The following is a 27961-nucleotide window of genomic DNA, read 5'->3' as shown; positions in this document are numbered from 1 at the left end:
ATAAAATATAGAATTTTAAAATTCTTATACAAATTATATTATACAAATATACAATATATAATACAAAATATAGAATTTTTAAGAATCTTTTGCAAGAATCTGTTTTTAATATTAATATTACTAACCTTGGATTTATAAAAAATAGATATTTTAATATTTGCAAATATTGTAAATATATTTTTATAAAATATAAAATCTTTGATTGAATTAATATGTAATAAAATATTTTTGATCAGTTGTCACAATCATTTCAAAGCAAGTACAAGTTTAACAAGTTTATTTTTCTATATATGAGAATTATATTCTCATGATAATCTCCTTCAATATCGAGTGGAATACATTAATCAGTCTCATTATATAATTAGATTGATAATCAATGAAATTCCCATACAGATGAAATTCGAACTGTTTATATCGACATACGAAAGCCGATTATAAGATCTTCTTGTTTCTGTCCATAATTCGAACATATCGGTAGTTTTACGTGATGATAAAATCAATCAAATAATAATTGAATGATAATACGAAATTACTCGAATATTTACGAATCTATTTGGTAATCTTAATTGACAGAATTGTTTTCGTGCAACAAGTATCCCTTTCATGATACAAACTATTTTATAACAATGGATGCATATTAATAAATTATTTCAATGTGAACAAATTTAATTCTATTAACACTAATATATATTCAAGATGGAAGTTAAAATTTTTAATTTTTCCATTCAGAAAATCTTCAAATCTAATTTAAATCACTGCTATTTACCAAATTGTAATTACAGGATATAAAATTTTATAATTTTTTAAACGAAAGAATCAATGAAATCAAAAGTTGAACGATGCGAAAAATTTTGAATATAAATATAAAAATTAATAAAACAGGATTAGATCACTTATTTATTTAAGATTTTTAATCCTAACGAATTTTAATATTCCAATATAACGATATAAATTTATATTAATCATGTATATTATACATTTACAATGATTTTGTTTAAACATTTTCCATAAAAAATGTACCAGAAACTATTATCAGCTCTATAAATACAGATAGAATTATCTTTATATAGAATTTTAAATAAAAAACCACTTCACAAAAATATTTAAACAATTAAATGAATAATAAATATTTTTAACGTGCATCAATTACAATTTTTCTTTCAAATAAATATTTCTTCATGATGTATTGAGATGTATCTTCAATTAACATTTTTATAATTCTCATATTTTCCAATTTTCTATTTACTCAAGAAAGAATGATTTATCGATCAACCCTTCTGATATATATTGCAACATTCTCTCTGGAAATCAAGATTTGGAGATATAATCCACATTTCCAATATCATGATTAGTAGATGCCTAGTTCTCATATCACTTAGGAGAGCAAATATGAGTCGCGGATGCAAATATCGCTACTGTTCAGATTAAATTAGATTGTTCCTTTGTTCAATGTTTATCGATCATTCAGTTTATCTATTGTTAGGCTGTGTTATTCGCAAACGAATCTGGAACAGCTGTTTGCTGTACAGAGGCGGTCATTGTTTCCCACTACGATTAATTAATGATCCTCGATCGGCGTAGCCGCCAATAGAACTAATAAATTAATGCAATTCGTGGGGCAGGGAAAGAGGACATATTTTTCTTTTTCATCTTTTTTTCGGTTTCAATAAACTATGATACACCAACATCATTTTCGACCTATATTCATTGAATGTTGAATGAACGGTGGTAGCATCTTGAAATATACAATGGAATTTGATCTCTTTTTTCTTTTTTTAACTCTTTAAAAATGAAAACTTCATTTTGGAGCATCAGAGTTTTTTTAAATTCTTTCCTGTATTTTCTGATAATGCTGGAATGAAAAATGAAAAATGAAAGTTTCGAGATGTAGAGTTATATTGATTGGAAATTTGTTTTAAGAAAAATAGAAGAAGATTAAGGGAAAACATAATACTAAATGTGAAAATAAAATTTTGAAATTTAAATGCACACACACACATATGTAATTTCAACCAGAAACACGAGAATTATAATATTCTCATATCTCATGTTATTTTTATATGAGAGAAGAATTCATTTTTGTTTCTAATGGCAATATTTGACAATATTCTTTTGTTTAAAATTTATTGGATAAAACAATCTCACTTATTACTAGAAAAAATTATTTGCATATTTATAAAAAGAACATTTAATCATAAAAACAATTTTTTTTTTACCTTGATACTTTTTTCTTTGGGAAGAAAAATCGAAATTTTATTAACCAGCTACTAGAAAGTATAATTTAATGAAAATATTAACCCCTTAACGTGAAATTTTCCTGGCACGTTATGCGTTTCCCATGCCAAACGGTGCAATGACGTGCCAGAAACGTTATATGACATCAAGGGATTTAGAAATCTATGTGTATTACAAAAAAATATTTCAATTTTAAGGCAACATAAATTCTCTTTCTCCTTTATCCACGTTGTATACTTTAAACTCTAAAATTAAATAAAATAAAAAAAAAAGAAAGAATAGAAAAATTTATTCCTTCCCTGGAATACTTGAAGACAAATAATTAAAGTCAATTAAATTAAAATAAAATAAATTATCATTGTTCTTCATTTTTGGTATTAAAAGATCCTGCAGATCGACGCTATAACATAATATTCTCGAAGAAGTTGATTCACTCCTGGGATAAATTTAATTTATCCGCGCAAGAATCATCCCCTTCGCCGAAATATAATATCTTGACCGAATGGAGGACGAGACAATTCCACGAAGCTGCGTCTGCAGAACATTACGCAGGATATGTGCGTAATGGAATTCAGCCGGATAGGAATAACGCCTTTATTACAATACATTCGAAGCTCCGGTGTTTCAAACCCTTACGCGATTGAAAACCGCCGATGTCAGCGAGGAGAGACCCATTAGGCGAATGAACGCGTGGGTTTAAGAAAACTGTATGCAAATTGGCTGGTAATTACGCGGAAATGGGGGGACTAAGAGCGATAAGGGGAGGGATTGCGTTTAAAATAAATGTACAGCATCAAATTATCGGTGGAATTTGTTTCTCGTAGAAAATTTTTTGTTTCTTTGATTGCCAAAAAAAAATAAAAATCAAAAGCGTACGATTTTTATTTTCTTTTAAAATCGCTTGCTGATTTTGCATATTTAAGATTTTATTTTAAAAACGAATACATAAAAGACGTATATGTTTTATTCTATATGCTTATGGAAAAAGTGTAGTTGTTATTTAAAAGTCGTATTGTTATTTCATTATTTTATTTTCTTCTAATTTAAAGTTATTTACGTTACCTTAATTGGAAAACATTTCTGTTAGCATGTGTATTTCAAATTAAGCATTGCAGCAATATCCTAATATTTTTGAGAATAATAAAACATATCCTATACAATTCACAAATTCAAAAATAACTCCATAAATTATGAATCACTCTTAAATTTACTAGCAACACGTGAAAGTAATTCCTATTAATTTAATTAATTTATAGACATATACACATCATCTGATAGATTAGAAAGAGATGCAGTTTCCAAAGCCATCCGAGTCTTCGTAGTTAATTGAAGACGTCGAGGCGCTGGTTCTAGATCAATAGGCAAACGATATTCAATTAGACAAAGGGCTTAAATGTTAACGAGCTCGAGATTTCGCCTTTGATATCGCTCTGACCCAGTTGTGTCGTGGCTGATGACGACTCTAATATCAACTTCGTTCGATTAAATAGAGAAAAAAGTGAAAGATAAAAAAATTGGTTAAAAACTACAATTATACGTAATCTGTTCACCTTCTCTCCTTTCTTTAAACGTTTCATAATTTTACATATACAATTAATTCAATTTTATATAATAATGTTCATCTTTCCCTCCCTCGTCTCCATTGAAAACGATACGTTTCGAGTTTTCGAGCTCGTTCCTAAAGTTGCTCGAATAACCACCCTAGATAGTATTGTTAAAAAGCCTCTGGTGTGGAACCGAATTTCAACGTAAAACAACTTTCATTTAAACTGGGTAAACTTTTAAACCCAATAAACGTAGCAAATGTAACATGTTAGCAATCAGTTGGGAACTTCTATTGAACGTATATATATATATATATATATATAACCCAACAGCGATGAACCTATTCTCCAAAAGCGAATTCTGTATTTCTTCCGGAAATGTTACTTATTGTCACGAGTAATGAAGCCAAGAATTTTCAAATTTTATATATGTATAAAAGGATAAATTATTTTTAAACTAAATTTTATTCTTTACAGACAATTTGTATATAATATTACATCATAATTATAATTTTTGCAAAGATGTCTTTGTTGTAAAGAATAATTGAAATTTAAAAATTCTTTGAGTTTAAAAAAAAAAATAGTAAATTATTGATTTATATGATTTATATTGAAATAACGATTTTTCAAAATCGAAAAATATTTGTTGAAAATTTTATCCCATCAATTCTGAATGCTTGAATAAAAATTGTACAAGTTTCAATGTATATGAACAAGAATTAAACTTCATCTAAAGCTTGATATTCAATAAATATATAAAAAAAAAAAAAAACAAGTTTATTTTTCACTTTGATTGTTACTTGATACTTTTTCCATTCCTTAACAATCTATCAGAAAAATAATTAACACTGGATCAAATTATTATTCGAAAAATCGTCACTAACTGTTCCTTAAAATGGCCCCATTCATCGTGTATCGTTGTAATTAAAAAAACGCACTTAACAATCCCATCGAAATATATCGAGCGCACGCACACGCGCACGCAAGCACGCACACACAGAAGGTAGAGCAGAATTTTAATTCGTTAAATGAACGAACGGCCATCTAGTATCTTTATTGGCTTTTTAGACGAATATACGAACCCATTACGCGAACACAAAAGGATTGACAATGAATGGAAAGCCGGGGGAACAGAGAAGTGTAATTGCGGCTGATTGAAAATTTTCCACCTATTTTTCTCCGGGGATCCGTGTGATTACGTCCATCCGATATTTAACAGGTAATGACCATTCGTTTCGATCCATGGTAACGAAATTTCGACAGCTCCAACGATTGGAAAATGAACGAAATTTTAAACTAATCGTGCAATTTAACACGATAAAGTGTTATTTGTCGGGGAAATATTATTGGAAATATTTGAAGGAATGGCTTAGTTTTAAAGATCTTATTTCCTTTCTTTTTCTCGTTTCAAATTTCTAATACAAAAAAATTAATCAAATTTACATTTAATTTCGACTTGGATATTGATTTGATAAAATCCTTAAAATTTTTATAAAAATAATTTTTTAGATGATAAAGATAATAAATATATATATCATAGCTATTTTGCAATTATATTATTATCATTTAATGTATCATTCTTTCTTGTTTTAAATTTCATCTAAATTATTACAATAAAAATTAATCTTTAAATTTGCAATTTAATGTTTTATATTTTAAACTATAATAATTATATAATAGTATTAGAAAAAAACTTTAATTTTCAATTTTTAAATTCACAATTTAACTCTTTATTTAAGATTTAACATTAAATGATTAATTTAGCTTAAAACTTAAATTGAAAATTAATCAAAATCTTAAATTTTGGTTACAATCTAGTATTTCATAAAATTCAAAAGATTTTAAGTTAATTAAATTATTAATCTTCAAAATTAAAAATAAAAAGTAATTTTTAAATCTTAATTATAAAGTGATTTAATCATAAAAATATTGGAATCTTGTATATTATTCTAGCTTTATGGTCTGGAATATTTGGTTCATTAATTATTCGTATAGAATTAAGATCCCCAGGATCATGAATTAATAATGATCAAATTTACAATACAATTGTAACTAGACATGCATTTTTAATAATTTTTTATATTATTTTAGTAATTGTAATTATGATTATTTAATTAAAATACTCAATTTAAGTAATTATTCGTTCATTTTAATATCAATGTTGCAATTAATAAAATGAAATTTCTATATGAAAATTATCAAAAATTAAAAATATCGAAGATTTCGAAAATTTCAATTCTTTCGACTCGACTTAACAGTGTTTAACTTTTCCTTCTTTTTCTTTTTAAAAATCGATAAACTGGGGATGCGTGTAGATTAAATTTCAAACTTGTGTGCTAATTTGAAAGATTGTGAATATTCCAGATTCTTTTGAATGGGATATTATACATGGTAGGATCATTAGCAGACTTGTATTTGTACATTTCAATGAAATAATTTTTATATTTCAGTCAACAATTGTGCTAAAATTAAATTTGAATATTTAAAAATTATCTACTAGAGAATTAACCACGAAATATTACATTTGTGTTCGAGAAATTTTAAGAAATTCAAATTGCACTTCTTAATTCCAATCTTTTTCTTTTCTCGCAGAGAAATGAATAAGAATGAAGATATTCGTTAACGAGTAGCAACCGCGAATTTTGAAATAAAATTTCATGGAATTTTCTTCAATTATGCAATCCGTACAAACGTAGCTAATTCGAAGCAAGAAAATTATAAAATTCGTTAAACGCTACGAATCTTAAAAATTTAAATTAATTCCAGTTTCTATTCAACATATATTGTTATATATTGTTATATTTGGATTAATCTTCTAATCTTCCAAAATGAACATAAAATATACATAAAAATACAAAATATATATAAAATATAAAATATAAAATATACATAAAACCGATTGAAGGCTATTTATTAACTTATTAATCATTTAATTTTATATAAACAAAGCCAATGATGATTGGGCCAATGACAATTCCAGTTTCTACAACATATATTATTATATATTGTTATATTTGGAATAATCTTCTAATCTTCCAAAATGAACATAAAATATACATAAAAATACAAAATATATATAAAATATAAAATATAAAATATACATAAAACCGATTGAAAGCTATTTATTAATTTATTAATCATTTAATTTTATATAAACAAAGCCAATGATGATTGGGCCAATGACAATTCCAGTTTCTTCAACATATATTGTTATATATTGTTATATTTGGAATAATCTTCTAATCTTCCAAAATAAACATAAAATATACATAAAAATATAAAATATATATAAAATATAAAATATAAAATATACATAAAACCGATTGAAGGCTATTTATTAACTTATTAATCATTTAATTTTATATAAACAAAGCCAATGATGATTGGACCAATGACAATTGGCCCCAAAAAGGCTCCTTCAATCATATAACAATATTAAAATCGAATAACTCAACAAATAATCCAATACATGAAAAATTTATATTTAGAGACAGAAAGAAAAAGAATGAATGAAACCATAATCGAGATTTCTCGAGTTACAAGAGATTCGAATTATTCATACGTTAAATGGATGACTTTAAGACTTGTTTCCAAACACGTTACCCAATTTCAAGTATTCAATGAACACTTTCATTTCCACGAACCGCATCTTTATCAATCCTTTAATCAAGCTCCCCTCAAAATCAACGAATTTAATATTCGAAACAAACACCGCCACGGAATCCCCTCACTTCAATCAACGCACGCGACGCGATATTCACGTCAAACGTTCATTCTCTCCAAAAAAAAAAATCCAACAACAACATCGAAACGGAGAACGAAAATTCATCGGGAAAAGGGACTCGCTTATAATTCTCTCTCGCTGAAACTTAATCAACGAATATTTCGAATATTCCAGACAGAGAGAGAGAGAGAGGCAGAAACCTAAATTTCAACTAACAGCGGGAAGAAAATTCATTGGAGGGGAAAGTTTGCCTTGTTTGCCTTCAACCTCGCATATATTCGGCGAAAACATCGACAGGCAAGGTGAAAAAGCAACGAGCGAGGGATCGAGCTAGCTTCTCGCTCGATTTCACTCGGATGTTTAAATATAAAAAACAAGGGTGGCGAAAATACCGCGACAAAGGGAACACGCCACCTGCCCCCTCCACTGCTTTTTTAATAATTCGGCTTTGACGGTGTACAACGCGCCCCTTTCCGTATATCTCTTTCCGTTTCTTCCCTCTCTTTCCTGTTTTCCCTCCTTCCCTCAAAGGCCACGATACACGTTTCACGTTTAACAAATAACTTCGAAACTGGTACACAAAAATTTCAACGATTGTGCAGTCGATAATAAAATTAATTGGATTATACTCTGGGATATAAGAAGGATTTTTAAAAATTAAAAATAATCCTTCTCTCTCTCTCTCTTTCAAATAAAATTATTATTTTTGATTCAACAAATAACAGATAAAAAGTTGCAAAGAAGAAAGTTGATATTCAATCATGACTTTTACAATTAAAAATCTTTGCTCATTATTTGGTTTCTTGAATTTTCTTTACCTTGATTCGATTAACTTAACTTAAAAGTAAGTTTGTATTAATAACTCGGTGATCAATTCTGGATCAGCTGAATCTCTGAGGAGCATTTCACGGATAGGGCGGTTATTGCTCGGAACTTTCGCATTTTTCCACTTTTGAACACGCATGGTTATCGAGCAGGAAGAGGAGGAGGAGAGGGATAGTGGCTATAGTCGTCGATGCTAGGCAAAGTTACCATAGGAACGAGCACGTTCGGTGATAAAATCGTGGATGCCTGGAATCGTTTCGCGGATCAATTCGGATGTTTCGTGGCCGGAATGTGTTTGCTCGGTTTGATGGCGGGTACAGGGGATGTTTATGGCGGGGTAAGAAAGAGATGAGAGTCGTTGGACGATCGGGTTTCGGTTATTCGGGAATAAATTTCGATGTTTCGAAGTTTGCCACGTTATCATCGATGTTAGGCTCTGTGTTTCTTTTTGTTTCGAAAAATGGAAAATGAAATTCGAGATTTCATTTTAACGATGTTGTAAATTTGAAGCGATGAAACGCTAGCAACAACGAGTACGTGGAATTATTCGAAATGGGATTAATTTCTCAAAATAATGTTGAAAAATTATATCACAGCGTTTTGTTACAATACAAAAAACGTAGTTTCAAATTTCTTATAACAACGCGAATGTCGAATTAAAATTTCAAATTGGAAGCCTGTATTCAACTCAATTCTACGAGCAAATTCAATTATATTATAAATTAATCGGTAAAAAGTTTGGAAATTTTGATTCATACCGTTAAACGAGCGACACATTTTACAATTTTTGAAAGTTTGTTTATTTACACGTGGAATAATTTGTCATCCCCTCGAAAGCTGTTGGAATAATTATTTTCCAATTATCGACTAAAGTTTGTCAGAATTTGTATAATTATTCTGGAAGCAATACTGAATAATTATACGAAACAAAAAGGGGATGAAATTCTTGTTAATGATAACGGAGGAGAAATAAACAACGGAGAGATAAACATCATTTTCCATTATTTCATCTTGCAGTTTTGATACAGTAAATTCTATTAATTCGTTCTTTTTTTTTTTACATACACACATATATATTTACTTAAAAAGATAAATGAAATTTAAACGTATCCTTTAATATCTTCCCTCTCTAAAACAATCGTACTCGAGAAAGCCTCCTCTTTTATCTTATCTTTTATCAAGACAGTAGCTTTCCTGCCCGGTATAAAGTTGTCTGCCACTCCAGTTCTATTTCCGATCTCTATCCGTTTAGCACGAGGACCAGTTGTTCCGAAATAACCTATAATTGTATCTCTGGCAGCGTTTCGACCACGCAGCTTGGCAACATTGTCGATTCTGGGTTCACATTTAACGTGGAACGCAGGAAATTTCACGGTAATTAGTTCGAGAGATTGTGACAATCAAAAAGGGAACAATGAGCGGTGGATAAGTTATAAATGAAAGCCTCTCTTTCTAGATTTACCGAATCAAGGGTTGAATTATTATTAGGGAATTCATGGTTAAAAGAAGATAAAGGAAAACTTGAATATCTTCGATTCAATATAAATTAAATTCTACTTATGAAGAATTATTCTCCAATAGATATCACTATTGATTATCATTTAACCAAAAAAAAAAACAAATTCATTTATTTATTTTATAGAAGAACAAGAAAAAGATTGTTAGAAAAATTGAAAACATTGTGATATTTAACAATAACTCTAGATTTAACAAATGTAAAAAAATTGATTTAATTTTTGTTTTTTATAATTGTAACTGAATTTCAATTATTTTTTTCTAGAACGACATATTTTTATTGATATTAATTTAAAATGATTATGTTTTGTTGTATAATATTTTATTATCTTCTTTAAAAATGAAGTATCTGATCATTTTTTAATTCGATTGAATTTATTAATGCGAAGTTTGATAGATATTTTCCCTACAAAATTGTTCGCAACATGGGCACAGAGTGCGGTACTGCACAGCTCCTGATCGCGTACTCGTGCGTCGATAATCATTTCCAATTTTAAAAAAAAAAATATTCGTATTACATAACGATCAATATTAAAGCAAAATTTTATAAAACGAAATGAAACGAAAGTAAAGTTTATTATATTGTTCTTAAAAAAATTTTGAATTAATAATAATAAAATTCACATCTCATTAAAAATTCCATTACGTACTGAAATTACGTTTACTTGAATAACTAATATAACAAGTAACTAATTAGCTGAAAATTTTCATCTCGTAGCTTTATTATTCCTACATACAAAAAAAAAAGGCTAAATTAAAACAAAATCGACGAAAATTTAAAATAGATCAATTTCAATTAAACTTTACCATATAAATAATAATTCCCAACGTTGAAAATTGACAAACACCTACTGTATATATAATCCTTGGAAAAAAGAAAAAAAGAAAAAAAAAGAATTCACTTCTACACCTTTTAGAAAACCAATTTCGAGCCAAGCCAAAGGTTTCAAAGCGATTAAAAAAAGAGAGAGAGAGAGAAAAAAAGCCCGAACATCAAGTGACTCCTTTAATCCAGCGAATATTCCACCCCCAACTCTCCACCCGCCTCCCCAACTTGTCCAGAATCCCTCGATAAAGCAGAACTCGCATCCGCGCGGAGAGCATCAAGACTGCGCATCTGTGAAGCGTATCACTCGTGAACAACCCTGCCCATCAACCCCCTAAACGCCAGAGTCGCGCCCCAGTCGCGCCAAATAAAGACTCCGCCGTTCCAGTCGCGTCCAGTGTTGTTTCGAGTACAAAGACGAAAAAAAAAAAAGAAGGAAGGGAAAAAAAATAGAAAAAAAGTTACAACGAAGAGAGGAGAGGCGGATAAGTGACGAACGTTGTGAAAGGGTTGACCGATTAATTTCACGAGGATGGAAGAAGGTGGACGACCGAGTAACGGGCGGCAAGGGAGGAAATGCACTTATTGGCCAGCGTCTGCGTACTCATATTGATCTGCGGCGGTGGCTGTTGGAGCGTCTACGGGGTTGGCCACGGGTGGGACACCGCCTGAAACCTGTCCAAAAAATGCATAATATTTGCTCGAGGCTCGGGCGAATTCTGCTCATCTCCGCCGTTTTCTGCGTCGGTTCGTACGATCAGTTTTCCTTCCTCTCATTCCTCCTTTCTTCTTCGTTCGTGTTAATCGTTAACGTTGTTTCACAGGTCTCTGCTCCGAGGATGAGGAAAGATTGGTGCGAGACTTGTTCAGAGGTTACAACAAACTCATTAGACCCGTGCAGAACATGACAGAGAAAGTGCACGTGAATTTTGGCCTCGCTTTCGTGCAACTGATCAACGTGGTGAGTGATTATTATCATTGTTTCGTAGAATGTTGTGAGTAGAGGGGTGGCTGTCAGAAAAAGTCTCTTCCCTACTTTCTACCCATTTCCAAAAATTTTATCCTTCAAACGTGGTTAAAAATTCGAATTTAATAATTCGAGCATGGAAAGCAGGGAACTTGTGAACTTGCGTGTTTCCAGAACGAGAAAAATCAAATTATGAAATCGAACGTTTGGCTGAGATTCATCTGGACGGATTATCAGCTGCAATGGGACGAGGCAGACTATGGCGGTATCGGAGTACTTAGATTACCACCCGACAAAGTATGGAAACCTGACATCGTGTTGTTTAACAAGTACGTAATAAAATATTCGAGCCAAACCTTGTCCATCTCCTCTACAATTATCTCATCTTCCTTCTTTTCTGAAAAAAATATTTGCAGCGCGGACGGGAACTACGAGGTGCGATACAAGAGCAACGTGCTCATCTATCCGAACGGCGACGTCCTCTGGGTGCCACCGGCCATCTACCAGAGTTCCTGCACCATCGACGTCACTTACTTCCCCTTCGACCAGCAAACCTGCATCATGAAATTCGGCTCCTGGACGTTCAACGGCGACCAAGTGTCCCTGGCTTTGTACAACAACAAGAACTTCGTCGATCTGTCCGACTATTGGAAGAGCGGCACCTGGGACATAATCAACGTTCCTGCCTACCTCAACACCTACAAAGGCGACTTTCCAACCGAGACTGACATCACCTTCTACATAATCATCAGACGAAAAACGTTGTTCTACACGGTGAACCTGATCCTGCCTACCGTGCTCATCTCTTTCCTATGCGTGCTCGTGTTCTACCTTCCAGCCGAGGCTGGCGAGAAAGTGACGCTTGGGATCAGTATCCTCCTCTCGTTGGTCGTGTTCCTGTTGTTGGTCAGCAAGATCCTGCCGCCGACCTCGTTGGTTCTCCCGTTGATAGCCAAGTATCTTCTGTTCACGTTCATCATGAACACGGTCAGCATCCTGGTCACGGTGATCATAATCAATTGGAACTTCAGGGGGCCGAGGACCCACAGAATGCCCCAATTGATCAGAAAGATATTCCTCAAGTATCTGCCCACTATACTGATGATGAGGAGGCCCAAGAAGACGCGTCTCAGGTGGATGATGGAGATTCCGAACGTGACGTTGCCCACTTCCACTTACTCGGGCAGCCCGACAGAGTTGCCCAAACATCTGCCCACCTCGTTGACGAAATCCAAGATGGAGGTGATGGAGTTGTCGGATCTTCATCATCCGAATTGCAAGATCAACAGGAAGGTTCATCACACGACGAGCAGCTCGAGCGCGGCCGGCGGGGAAGGCCTAGCAGATAGAAGGGGATCGGAGAGCTCCGATTCCGTGTTGCTCAGCCCCGAGGCTAGCAAAGCTACGGAGGCTGTCGAGTTCATTGCCGAGCATCTGAGAAACGAAGATTTGTACATACAGGTTGGATAAAATAATCTTATTTGATCGGTTTAACATTTTTTTTTTAACGATAATAATAAGAATCTGTCATCTGTGATCGTCTGTCTAGATTCATTCAGATTTCTTTTTCAACTCTATTACAACTATTATTATCCTTTATTTTTTGTTATAAAAAGTAAGGGATTGAAAAAATTTTCATTCTTGATCTTTTATTTTTATAAAAAGTGAGGAATTGAAAACATTTTCATTCTTGATCTTTTATTTTTATAAAAAGTAAGGGATTGAAAAAATTTTCATTCTTGATCTTTTATTTTTATGAAAAGTGAGGGATTGAAAACATTTTCATTCTTGATCTTTTATTTTTATGAAAAGTAAGGGATTAAACAAATTTTCATTCTCGATATTGCTTCCAGACGAGGGAAGATTGGAAGTACGTGGCGATGGTGATCGATCGACTGCAGCTTTACATTTTCTTCCTGGTGACGACAGCGGGTACCATCGGGATCCTGATGGACGCACCTCACATCTTCGAGTACGTGGACCAGGATCATATAATAGAGATCTACCGTGGAAAATAAATACAATCTAGGAAATTGAAAGGGAATAAATTGCTATCATCGCAATTTTCGTTTCATCTTCTCATATTCAATATTCTCTTTTGTGTAAAATTACGTGTATTCCTCTCGTCTCGAGATAAGATTATGATGAAATTAATATATTTTCAAGCTTTTTCATTTTAGTAGCTTGTTTCGAAAAAATTATTCGAAGAAGAGATTTTTGGGAGATTTTTCGTTTTTCGAAACATTTTAAACGCTCGAAATGATGGCGATGTAACTGAAGTTGAAAAAATTGTGAAGGAACGAAGCTCACAACAGCACTCGTCGTATATAATCGTCCAAATTAGTAAAAAATATTGAATTTCATTCTGTAATTCGATCAATTCAATCAGATTATTTTCTTCATCGAAACTGAAATATCGTATTAATTTTAAACAATTTTCTTCTAATTCCTCGAAATTAATCACGATTATAATTGTCTTCCTTCGACGCAAAATTGAGTGCTGGTTAAACGCAAATTAAGAATCCAATATTAAAATTAATATCCGATTGACCAAGCAGATCCTAGATGAGTAAATCGGTTAATCGGGAATAAGGAATAAGCATAGAGCGTAGACATCAAATAATTTTGATATTAATCGTGCAAATAATCGTTGCCATTATTGTAATCTAGCAGAACTCGTGTTTGATGAATCGTCATCATCGAAGGGCCGTGACAACGTTCACGACAGACACACGCGTCTCCATTTTTCTACTCCATTATTCATTTCGAACAAAGTTGGCCGTGCTGCAATTTTAATCCAGAATTAATTGCAAAGAATTCAGAAATGGAGAGTCGATCGAATTTCATTTCAATCGAATCTGTGTATTTATGTTATGACATTTTTTATTAATTTCGTATATTAAAATTTTGAATTCTCAATCGTATAAATAATTGAAAATATTTTTACTTTATACTTGAATTTTGATATTGAAATTTAGAAATTTTAACAATTTGGAATTTTCAAACTTCTATACTTTGCGAAAAAATTCCTCAATCGTATAAATAATTGAAAATATTTTTACTTTATACTTGAATTTTGATATTGAAATTTAGAAATTTTAACAATTTGGAATTTTCAAACTTCTATACTTTGCGAAAAAATTCCTCAATCGTATAAATAATTGAAAATATTTTTACTTTATACTTAAATTTTGATCATTGACAATTTTCAAACTTCTATATTTTGCGAAAAAATTCTTTAATCATATAAATAATTGAAAATATTTTCACTTTAAACTTGAATTTTGATATTGAAATTTAGAAATTTTAACAATTTGGAATTTTCAAACTTCTATACTTTGCGAAAATTTGAAGTTTTGAAATTTCATATTATTTATAATTTTATAAATTTCAAACTTCGAAATTTTAAAAATTCGACAATTTTTTAAATCAAACTTTAAAATATTCCAATATCGAAACATTTAATATTTCAATACCGATGTGAATTATAACTTTTTCCAAATTTCTCACTTTTTCAAACAGACTCTCCTACGGAAATTTCTCGAAAAAGAAAGAGAGAAAGAACGATAAGAGAATTGAATCGTCACAACTGCTTGAGACGTGACAGCGGAAGCGCACATTATAAGCACAATGTCACGGCCCTGCGTACATAATCGTTAATAAAAGAGGAAGAGAAGGAAAAGCGAAGAAGAATAAGGAGTAATGAAATATCATATATACGAATATATGATACCCACGCTATAATATACAGAAGATTGTTAAAACGGTCATGTTTTCTCTAATAGAAAGTTTTGCTCCATTACGCGAAGGGTGTTTGTGGTTACCGATTTAACGAAACGTTGATTTTTCTCATATGTATCGCCTACAGTTGTGCCTCGCGGATTATCCCAATTGTTATATGTGATTATCCCAATTGTTACTGTATATAATATAACAGAACTTTTCGATTTTAATTTCGATTAGAATCTCTATTGTCCACCGATGGAAAATATCTAAATATTATGTTGTTGCAGATTAAAGAGAAGATAACGTAGTGTTCATTCATTTGCCTTCGTTGTCGTTTCAAAATATGTAATCTATGAGAGATTTATATTTATATTTATCATATATTGTGAAAATGTTTCACATTTCGAGGAAAAATAATTTGAAAGTAATATTCGAATTGATTTTATTAATGATCGATTTATTTGTCAATTGATTTAATTTTTCACACACGAATGGCAGTTCTTTTAATATTGGAATTTTAAAAACACTTTATCTTTAGTATCGTCAATCGAAATGTGTGAAAGAAACATTTGAATTTAATGTTAAAATATATTTTATTATAATATTTATATGCAATATTATTGAGAATTTATATTTTCTCTTACTCTATTTATAATTGTAACACAATTCAACTAGAATGATATAATGCACGATTAAAATTTAATCTAGTTTCAAATTCTAAATGATTTTATATGTGTATATATATTTGTAAAAATAGGGAATATGCAACAACCTAATATTATCGAACAACATTCACTTCTTTTCGAATCGAGATACTTCTAAATTTGATTAATAAGAAACAGTTCAAATCGTTTTCATAATTTTATACGTGAAAGATGAAATAAATCAAGAAAAAGAAAAAAAAAGAAAAAAAAGAAACGACCTGAACTTTTACAATCTTCAAAATTATCAACGATAGAAGAGAGTAATCTTCTAAATATGGATCTAAGATAATTTCTTGGAAGTTTAGGTGATGGGTGGAAATAAAAAGAGAACACGAGACCCATGTTTTAACAAAATTCATCGTTGAACGTGTTTGTGATTCGTTGTCCTCGCTTGTATGAATATAAATCCTGATGTGTATGAGATATCATTCATCAGATTTAGAGTAACGTTAGGGTGACACGTGTCTTCCTTGAACAGAGATACAATAACTAGAGTTTAGTCCCCCCCCCGTGAAGTGGAGTAATTAGATAATGCTTGTTCATTTCTATACATTTTAATTCTATATATTTTATAGCGTTGTTCACTCGAGAATATGCGAGAGTATGCATGTATATGAGAATCGCAATGAGACGATTTTAGATGAAGACTTTTTTTTTTTTTATTGAGACGATTGAATTATTGAATCGAATCGTCGATATATTATTACTTGTACAGGATGTGTGACGAGATATATTTGAGAGAGGATTCAATTCTAAAAAAAAATTGCAAAAGTACAAAAATATTGGTCGAGGATTGGTTGATTTATTTGAATTTTAGGAGATTAATCGAAGTTTGCATTAGAACGAGGACATGTTATTATTCTCAAATATGTCTCACGAATATATCAACATTCTGTACATTAAATTGATTTCATTATAAGTAATTGAGAAATTTTTTGAAGAAGAGAAAGATTAATTTGGCCTTTGTTTAAATGAATGAAATTTAAAAAAGATTATGATAAAGAAAAGAGAAATAATTTTTTTCTTGAATTTTTGATATCAAGAGAATATTAATTAATTTTTTTATATTATATTTAAAATATTTGTATAAAAATTGGAAAATTTGCAAGATGATTTAGCTTTTGTTTTATAAATTCTTTTTTTTTCCTGAAAATTTTCTCTTCAATTGCAAATCAAAATAAAAAATTTTGCATCTTCGATTATCCTTAAAGTAAATTGAACAAATACATGTTTTTGTAAATCTTTACTTTTAAATCATAATGTGTTCAAATTGATATAAAAGAAAAGAAAAGATAACATTAAATATTTTAGGGTTAATATCATTTTATACGTATAAATTTTTTTAAAAATATAAATGCTATTATATAACGTTATTGTTCGTTATTATTGTATATTATACACTTTGAATTTTTAATATATTTTTTCAAGTTTCTTATTAAACAACTTTTATTAATAAATACTTTGTTCATAAGTCATACAATTAAATACAATATTTGTTAGAATTATATTTAAAAGTATAATTTAAATTTTCTGAATAAGTGTAAACTTAATTTTTCAACAATTATAACAATGCTCTATTTATTCTACAAGTATTTTAATTATTCTAAGTGTTCTCTTATGAACACATAGAATACATTGAAAGACTAAATTTTCATTTAATAAAATCGAAATTAAACGAGTAGATTATTCTTTTTCTATATAATATGAAAAAATTGTAAGAATGTACTCTCATTGATTCTCACGTGTAGCAATTGGAAGCTTATTCCACTCGAACTATAAATCTAGTTATCGTTAAAATTAAATGTCTAAGGGAAATCATTTTATCAGCGTTACAACAATCAAACCGTACCGTATTGAAATTTATCGCACAAAAAAGGCGTGAATTACCGCTAATTAAATAAACGTTTGAACAAATTTCCATTAATTTCCTCCATTTTTTTAATGTATATTATCTTAGCGGACATCGTTAATTTTTCAATATGCATATATTCACTCATCTATATTTAGACAAATATTTAGACCGTTTCTTAATTCAGCTATTAGATATAATTTCATTCATGTAGATTTAATAACGCATATGAATATACAGGATGTTTTTCTAATTTTTTCGACCAACTTGCACGTTATAAATTGCGCGTGACAAGTTTAAAATTATAAATGGATGTTTATTGAAATTCACAATATGCATTCTACTTTGGATATTTTGTGTATCTTTTTCCATATCGCGTGCATTTTATACATGTTCCATAAATTCATAAAAATTCACAATCTGTTTATAAAATGAATTGAAAATATTAAACTTAGGCTGAATATGCAATAAATTCTGCATTAAAGTGCGAAATTTATTTGAAAATAAAACTCTTTTAACATAAGAGAAACAACAATTAGCGAGAGTTTGCAACAAGAGTCCATTTATAAAAGTTGCTCTCGAGAATTTTCGATAAAAATCACGAAATGAAAATTTAATTATCATAAATTATGCAATTTGGTCAGAAAAATACAGAGACACCCTGTATAACCGTATACTTGATAAGAAATATCTCAAATTATATATACATATATCGTATAATAAAAAAACCATTAAAGCACTAGTTCAAAATTAAGTATGATAAATTGATTAACGCGTTATTAACGGTTCTCTGAATTCCAATTGTTTCTTCTTATGAAATTTTTAAATTTAACGTTAAACATTTGCCAAATCGTTTGAAAAGAGTAAAAAAAAAAAAGACAAAAAAAGAAGAACGTTCGATAGAATTTTTGAAACGTTCGAAAAAAATTATCACAATGATCACATTGTATTGAAAATAATAACAGAGAAAGGGTTTTATAACGAGTTGGCACGAAGAAGGGAAATTGTTAAAAGATTTAAATAGGAACACGATTGGAATACTCTCTTGTCTACTAGAGAAAAGGATGATCGTAATAGCGAGTGTATATTAGTTTATCTCGTTTATCACATTATCGTATATAAATAATATATAAGGGAGAAGGGATGAGGGAGAATAATTGTTGAGCCGAGAAGATTTGTACTTTATTATCTTGCATGAGAAACGTTGCCGCGAATATGTTTATGCGAAAACATTGATTTCTCATTAAATAGACGTAACATTAAGATAGATTTATAGATATAGTTCTTTTTATAAGGAAATAAAGATTATTAAAAATGAAAAGAAAATTTATTTTCTATACCTTATTTTCTATATCCTATTCTAATCTATAATTGTAAATCAAAGAAATTTAATTTGTTTCAATTATTTTTCAAAAAATTAAATTATAAATTGAATCAATTATAAATTGAACATTTTGAAGGCAAAATTTGGAAGGTTATTTACTATAAAAAGAAAAAAGAAAAACTTCCTAAGATTCCTAAAAATTATGAAGCAACTCAAAGAATTATTTACGATTCAATGTTTCGATGAGAAGAACGAAGAATAAGTAAATAGAAGGCGTTTATATTCATTTCATTTATTTCAACAATTTCATAATAACGTAATAATGTTAATAATATTACAATGCGGCGATTACGTGCTCACCAGTTAACAGGGATTTTCATATCGATCAACGTTTCTGCCTCGAAAAAGAGCCCAGCGTAGAAATATAACAAATTTTTATCATTATTATTATTATTATTATTATTATTATTATTATTATTATTATTAATAGTAGTAGTAGTAGTAGTAATAGTATATTATTAGTACTATTATTTATCGTTATTATTCCTTAATCTTATTAGTATTAGTATTATTATTAATATCGTTATAATTATTAGTATTATTATTTATTAATATTATTATTATTATTATTATTATCTTACTTAAACGTTCTTCAATATGAATTTACTATTATCAGGCCAGGCTGTTGTCGAGGCATAATTTAAAAGTCAAGTGAGATCGAGGGTGAGTCAGTTCAATTGCATCGTCCCACCAGGGTCTACGGAAAAAGGGAGTATCGTTTTCTTTTCTCTCTCTCTCTCTCTCTCTCTTCTTTCTCTCCTCTCTGTCTCTCGCTCGCTTTCTCTCTCTTTCTCTCTCGCTCTCTCTTTCTCACAATTTGTTTCTCTCTTGTTGTAAATATTTATTCTCTCTCTCTTTTAATATAATATTGTTTTTTTTTTGCACGTGAATTTTCGTAATATTTCTCATTTTGTCTCTCTCGTTCACTCTTTCTCTCTCTCTCATACGCACACATTCTCCGCCATTCTTTCTCTCCCTCTCACTCTCTCTTCTCATTCTTCTTTCTCTCCCTCCCACGCACTCACAGGCTCGAAATATTTTTCTTCTTCTTCCTTTTTGTTATGTATGATCATATCCTTCGTTAGACTCGCTTTTTTTCCCCCCTATTTTATTTTATTTTATTTTTTTTTCTTTTTTTCTTCTTTTCTTCTCTTTATATATATATATATATATATAATATTCGTAACGACTTCGACGACTGGTGTAACGGTGGACAATAAAGAGACGATTCCTTCGTTAAAATATATATATATCGTATATAGGGAAGAGAAAAGGGCGTAGTAGGTAGAGAAGAAATAGAAATTTCGTGCGTTTCGTGCGTCTCGTCTCGGTGCGTCTTTCTTCGACACGTGTCACCCTTTCACCCCCCTACAAATAATCATCCTTCTTTCTATATTCGATTTCCATTTTGATCAAGCTCAATCATTCTTATCTTACGATACTCTCTCTCTCTTTCTCTCTCTTTCGCTCTCGCTCTCATTCCTTCTCTCTTTCACACTTGCATACCTCTCATCCTTTTCATCTATATTCGTTTTATCTTTAGCTTTCGTTAAGTTCGATAGATTGATTTAAGAGATAATTAAGTAATATAGCATTCTTTCCTTTAGTTTAGAGAGAAAATGATCTCGATTAAAAATTCGAGCCTAACTTCTAGTATAGACTACCATTTGAATCACCCCTATAAATTTATATTTGCTCGAAGTAATTATATATACTACGTGTCTATTGATTACAGGCTAGCGTTTAATATTCAGTTTTACTCGATTATTGATTCATTTTAGTTTAAGGTTTATTTAGTTCCTCTCGGTTCCTTTTTTTTTCTTTTCTTCTTTTTTCTTTTTTTTTCCCCCCCTTTCATCACGAATATTCGCGTTTTCCATTCAACACGGTTTTAAATATGCCGTAGAGATTTTTCTTTTTTTTTTTTAATACTTAGTACACGTTTAATACTTCGTTTTTTGACATTTTTTTGTTTTTGTTTTGTTCTTTTATCAATTTAGATCTTTCATAATATTTCTTCTTTCCTTTCTTCTCTTTCTCTCGTTTCATCGTTTCTTTATATTTTTCTTTCTTTCCTTGTTTTTTTATTTGTCTCCAAGCGATAGCTGGATAGCTTATGGCCTTTTCTTTCTTTCTTTTTTTTGTTTTCTATTATTTTTTTATTCGTCTCTTCTTACTTCTTCCTTCGGCTCGGTTATCGATTATATTATTGATCGTCTAAAGAAGGAAAACAGAGGAGATTTTTTTCAAAAAACGTTGTAACATCGTGGTGAGAGAGTGTGAGAACTTTTTTTCAAACCGATCTTTCCTTGAAACGAAGGGAACGAGATTTGCCTATGTATTCGAAAAATATCGACTCTTTCGTTTATCTCTTTGTAAAAATTCAAGTTTTCCTTTTTTTTTTTCTTCTTTTTTTTTTTCTTTAAATTCAGTTGGCTGTGACGCATTGTTTCTTTCTATTTTCTTTTTTATCCTCTTCTCTCGTTTGTTACGTCGCTCCAACGACTCGAGAAAAATCAAGACGGATGCAATACAATTTCAATAGAATGCAGTAAAAATATGTTAATTACCGATTTCTTCCTTTCCTTTCCTCACTCTTTCTAACAATGCTACATATTCGCGAATCGTTTGAGCGTTTTATCCAATCGAATTTTCCAATGAAATTTCCATTTTTTAAACTTTTCTAAACAACAAATTCGATAATATAAGCTTCGAGAACGTTCGAAAGATCGTTTTATACTTAATTTTTTTGATTAGATTGTAGATACTTGACTATAAATTCGTATTTTTACGAATCATCAACGATATAATAATCAACATTATTAATAAAGACGTATATTAAATATATATTTATTCTGGATATTTCCTATTGTATTATCTGCATTATCTTTAAACATCCCAAATCTTTTTCCCTCACAAATTTTCAAATATCTACAATCCGATTTAACCATTTTGAAAAAAAAAATCTTGCGATCATAAGCTGATGAATCCAAAGCAAATTCGAATAACGTTTAAACGTTTAAAATCATCACCACTCCTTTCCTCGAATTCTCTCAAATTTTCTCAAGGCTGTTCATCTGATCTCAATTATACACGTTTGATGCGCGACTACAGACAGATTTAACCGTCGGTCGGCCCAAAGTTGGATCACTTTTGGCCTATATCCCTTTGGCAATTGTAAACGATAATATTTAATTCAGACAAGCAGGTGAGCCAAAAGTGATCCTCTCCCCGATTTGGCCGATTTCGAATTTCGGTGTCTTATACGATTTGAAAAATTTCGCCTCTATAAAACTATCAATCTATGATAATACGATCAACAAGAACGACGTTGATGAGATTCGATTAATCAAATTAATCCCTCGAATCGTTCCACGCGCGTTTATCATAATCGATTAAATAACAATTATAATTCCAGCACGACGCCCCGTAATTGTTTACAACGAATCGTATGAATACAATCTTAATACAAATCCCTTCAACCATTCTCAGTCAACCAATTTTAAAAACAGTCTCTCTCTCTCTCTCTCTCGCTCGCTCGCTCGCTCGCTCGCTAATTAAGCGTCTGCTGGGTTCGACAGGCGCGATAAATTACGTGTTTATATAAGATAGCTAAAAATTTGGCACTTGAACATTGCGTGTCCGCGCTAATTTCGTTTATCCTAATTTCTTGAGTAATTCACGCTGCCATTGAAGGAAGTCTGCGGCAGTGAATCGCGAGAAATAATAACTCCGCCACTCCACGCATTCCACCTCTAACCATCCCGTGATCCTCGTCGTTTTATTCTTGCCATTTCCTTTTTCTTCTTTCTCTTTGTTCCATTTCACATTTTTCGATTTTGTGAATATAGAATCTCTTTGCACGATGATTCCTCATGATTGATATAATTTTCATGTTGATTTATTATTTCTTTTGAATTTTATTCTCAATAATGAGAAGATAATAATAAAATAATAAGATATAAGAAAATAATAAAGAAGATATAATAAAATAATACATTTATATTTAGTAGATTCAAAGTTGGAACAATTTAAGTAAATTAGATTACTTTAAATTATTAATTTGTAGGAAATAATTAAAAGAGACATTGGGTCAGAAAAAATTAATCAAACCTAAAATCTTCACGATAATATAAACATTTAAATTTGGATTAAGATTAATTTCAACTTCAATGTGAAATTTATATTAAATATTTCTTATTGGTTCTCCTTGGTAATTAATTTCACGAAGAATCGTTCGATGAAAAAAATCCTCAACAATGAGGATCACGAGCAACGATCACAATTTTTCCAATTTTCACCTCTCTTCAGTTTTATCCGTTTTACACACGCCACGTTTCGCCCTATTTTAATTCAATCTCTTCGCGTCTATAGATACAGTATATGCGTTACATGGATATATTTATACATTTATATATACAGGTTCAGCCGAAATGGATGGAAATGGATCTGATTTTATCCTTTCGGTGAATGGAAAGGAAAAAATTTATTCATACGTGACGGCAATATGGAAAATACGTGTTTTATTTTTTCAACGTGAATTCGAAATATAAATGGTTTGTTACTTGATAAAAGAAATCTTTCACAATCAAATTTATTTCAATCTGTTCTGGATTCTTAATCTTTTTGAGAGAAATTGTTCTTACAAGCTTACTTTTGTGTTTTGAAATTAATCATTTTTGAAATTCGTATTGAAATTTACATTTGAAATATTTCTTTTCGCAAAACACGAAAGCTTTCAGAAAGCTTTGCTTCAACGAACACACTCAATTAGAATATCAGAACTTAACCAACTTCCAAACTGCTCGAACAAAAATCTCTGCAGAGGCGAATTTCTAAATTATACGTATTTCTAAATTTCACAATTATTCAAGTTTCTCTGTAATAACTTCAACTTTAAGTTATATACTTCATTTCGGCTGACCTGCCGCTTCCTCCGCGTCTAATAAAGAGCGGTCTAATAAAATTGGGGACAAAGAGCCGTCGATCTTTCGAGTGTCTTTCGAGTGAAACGCGCGAATTAAATTTCTCTTACTAATTTAAATACAAAAGCGTAATTACACACTTGCTTCTCCTCCTCCCTCAAAACGTTATCTCGCCTATTTTCTTCGACTTTTCTCTACCTCTAGCCTCGGGCACTGCTACTACTGCAATAATCGAAGCGCGCGTTTAATTTACAAGGAAACAAAAATTTCACGCTTCGATTCCTCCTCCTCCGTATTTATACTTTTTTCCCTCTTTCCTTCTTCTTTTTTTTCGTTTACTCGTCGATACAAAAATGAATCACACGAGCATGTCTCTTAAACTCGATAATTTTGATTCTCCATCGATCACAGTATTTTTTTTTTTTTCTTCACATGTTTCGCGGACACGTTCGAGGGTTAAATTCTCGAGAGTTGATTTTTCGTCGATGTTTCTTTTAAATTGAGCGAGATTAATTAAAATTGGAAAATTCATGGATTCATATATATACATTCGACTATTTTTTTTCACATAGTGAATTAGAAACTGGTTATAAAATATTCATCGTATGAACGTATTATTCTTTCTTTCTTTCAGTTGAGACATCAGATTGCTCTCAGAAAAATGGACTCTCGAGACTGAGTTTGTAATAATTGTGTGTGTATGTCTGTGTGTGTGTGTACTTTTTTAATATTTCTGAAGAACACGCGGATTTTCATGTGAATTAGAACATTTTCCATAAGCGTAGTTGCACAAAATCGATATCTCGTGATTCCTGCCCGTTTCTTTACGCTTCTCTCTTTGGATGGATTCCTTGGATCCATCCGTTCTTCGTGCTATTCACGAATTACCATGTGAAAGAAGAAGTCGAACACGTATTGCATCGCACGATGGGGAGAGAATATTTCTCGTAAATGGAAGATATCGTTCTGGATGCAGAGTTTATTCGCAAGAAACACTCTCGAGAGTTTTACTTTCGATTCTTCGATCAAGCATCGTTTTTTATTCTATTTTATTTATTTTTTGGATACCCTCAAATGTATTCTAATAATATTATTAATCGGCCAATCGATAGAAACCCTGGACTCCGTGTTTTTAACTCTCTTGGAAACAGGTGCTCGGAGAAGCGAGGGACATTTTTTCTTTTTTGCCATTTGTTTCCTCTAAAACAGGGTTATAAATTGTTGCATATGAAATAAAATCCAATTTTGCGTGTAAATAGAATTTTAACTTGATTGAAAATTTATTGGCTAAAATGTTAATACTCGTTCCACTCGTTAATTTAATAAACAAACTGAATACAATTTGTTTTATTACAATATATGATTATTCTATTATTAAAATAGAATATTACTCGTTATATGATAATTTTAAATGCTTCTTTCATTGAAAATAAACGAATAAACATAATATAAATTGTTGGTAATTAATACAATTTTTTATGAGATTACACGAGAAGAGAAAAATTAATTAATAATTTTACCAAACTGCATTGAGAATCCGACAATTTCATCTGCAACAATCTAACCTTAAAATGAAAAGACAACGGAAAAAAATAGAAGAAAGAAATTCGTCTCGTGTGCCTTTTTGTCTTTGTTTCTCATGTGTCTTGTAACTACTTCTTTGGAGACTACTTCTGCGGAAGACTTTGACGTGCTATACAAAGTATATATAATAGACCTTACGCGTTAAAAATTACCTTTCTGACTACTAGTCGTTCGTTATTCTTCGTTTTTTTTTTTTTTTTTTTCTTTTTAAATCTCGGCTAAATAGATTACACCGGTTTATTAAGATCGATAATTAATTTCACCTAGTTACATATTTATTGTTATCGTCGCGCAATCGTTAGAGGTAGGTATCATACATCGAGAGAGAGAAGAAAAAAATTGTTCGTTTATTCGTTCGCAACAAACGTTCGTTTCTCGTTATTTTTTTTTTCTTTTTTCTTTTTTTTTAATCATATCCGCTTCGAAGTTTCCGAGGGTGGGATTGTCGTTTGTGACACTTGAACGATGAGGTGTCTCGATGAGCAATCTTTAGTTTTATTTCTACCGGTTTACCTTAATAAGTTCCTCCAAAACGCTTGGATTAATTTTATTACGAGTCGAGTAAATGACTACAAAGTTTGAGTTAAGGAGAAAGTTTCGAAGACTTTCCAGTCGACGAAATTTCTTGCTTCTTTTCGCTTTTAAATGTATATAGTATTTATGTACGTATATATATTTATATTTTTTTTTTCTTCCACTTGTTCTTCTTCTTCTTCTTTTTCTTCTTCTTGGGTTTCTGTCATAGAAAGGGGCTACTCGTCGACTCTCGTGCGTCTTGCGTTCGACGTTTGACGATTTCGAGTGTTGACGGTAATTGAACCATTGTTCGGCAGAGGGCGTTTCTTTCGAACGATCGAGGTTGGTCTTTGAAGGATATTTTCCGAGTTAAGGCAACGTTGACGGAGAAATGTGCTCGACATTTAAAGCAAGATTTCTCGTGGATGACACGTTTTACATCTTTTTTAACCCGAGGTTTTCAAACCGATTCTCTTGGAGAAAAACGAATCAACGAGATAATAATAAAAGTGGGAGAAGAGTAATACTTTTTTTTTTTACTCTTCATCTCGAATTAAAGAAGGTAACGCGAGGGATGGTGCATGAAAAAATTTTATTGTTAAACAAAAAGATTTGTATATTTGTAATATTTAAGAAAATGATGAAATTAGAAAATAAAAAGTGAATGTCAGAAATGTGAAAAATTGATACAAAAGAATAGGATAGATAGAGTTATTATATGATAAATTTTGAAATGGCAGTTATATAGGGATAATAGGATCCTTTACAAATTTTAATTAATTGAAAATTGTAATTATCTAATAATTTTATCTTAAAAAAAAAAGAGAAAAAATTCAAGTGAGCGTATTTAAAAATTTAATCACGTATTATTTGCATTATTATATTTCATGCGTTATTTGAACAGCCAGTAAAAAATCGTATATATCTATGAAATTCATCGACGAATTAGCCCCTTTCAAAATTTAACATTTTACAACGTAATCGTAATCGATTCTACATTCGCGATCTTATTTCTCTCGATATTTATTTATTTATTTTTATCTTTTTTTTTTTCTTTTTTCGAATAGCAATTCAAATTTATTTCGAACGGGACACTCGAAAAATCGTACGCCTGATCGATGCCCGAATACATTTTTAATCGCATCACCCTGTACATATGCTCTACTACGATCCTAATAGCGTACCAACCTTTAATGCTTTTTATTTAATTTTTTTTTTTTTCATTTATTTAAATTTCTCGTTAACCATATAATATTTCTTTTATCATTATTATTATTATTACTATTATTATTACTATTATTATTATTATTATTATTGTTATTATTATTATTATTATTATTCGTTATTGGAAACGATTCTTCATAGAAGTCGCCTTAATCGTACGTTAAACAACGTTTTCGTTTTCGGAGAGAGAAGAAATTTTTAACATTTCGTACAGGCGGAGAATTAATAATTAATAATTAATACCGTTTACCACTATTTATTTTATTTCTATAATTATTGTTGCATTATTAATTATCCCTTAGTCCCTAAAATTTTTATCATTTAATATTATCATTGTTTCACTCCTTTTTTTCGTGATTTTATCGTTATTATTATTAATTTTAATTATTAATAAGATTAATAGTTTAATAATG

At 30.5% G+C, this 27961-nt stretch overlaps 1 protein-coding gene across 1 annotated transcript; it reads left to right on the top strand.

Moving 5' to 3' along the window:
• The first annotated feature begins 11311 nt into the window (after positions 1 to 11311).
• nAChRb1 (nicotinic acetylcholine receptor beta1 subunit) lies at positions 11312 to 13654 on the top strand. Its single transcript, NM_001079560.1, is given in 5 exon segments — positions 11312 to 11416; positions 11494 to 11630; positions 11811 to 11965; positions 12053 to 13097; positions 13490 to 13654. Coding segments are annotated over 5 exon segments (1563 nt in total). The 5' UTR covers positions 11312 to 11355.
• The last annotated feature ends 14307 nt before the right edge of the window (positions 13655 to 27961 follow it).

Source organism: Apis mellifera, linkage group LG14, assembly GCF_003254395.2.
Source record: "Apis mellifera strain DH4 linkage group LG14, Amel_HAv3.1, whole genome shotgun sequence".
NCBI classification, from domain to species: Eukaryota; Metazoa; Arthropoda; class Insecta; order Hymenoptera; family Apidae; genus Apis; species Apis mellifera.
The sequence above is the reverse complement of the archived record's forward strand: the minus strand, read 5'-3'. Positions and strand labels throughout refer to the sequence as shown.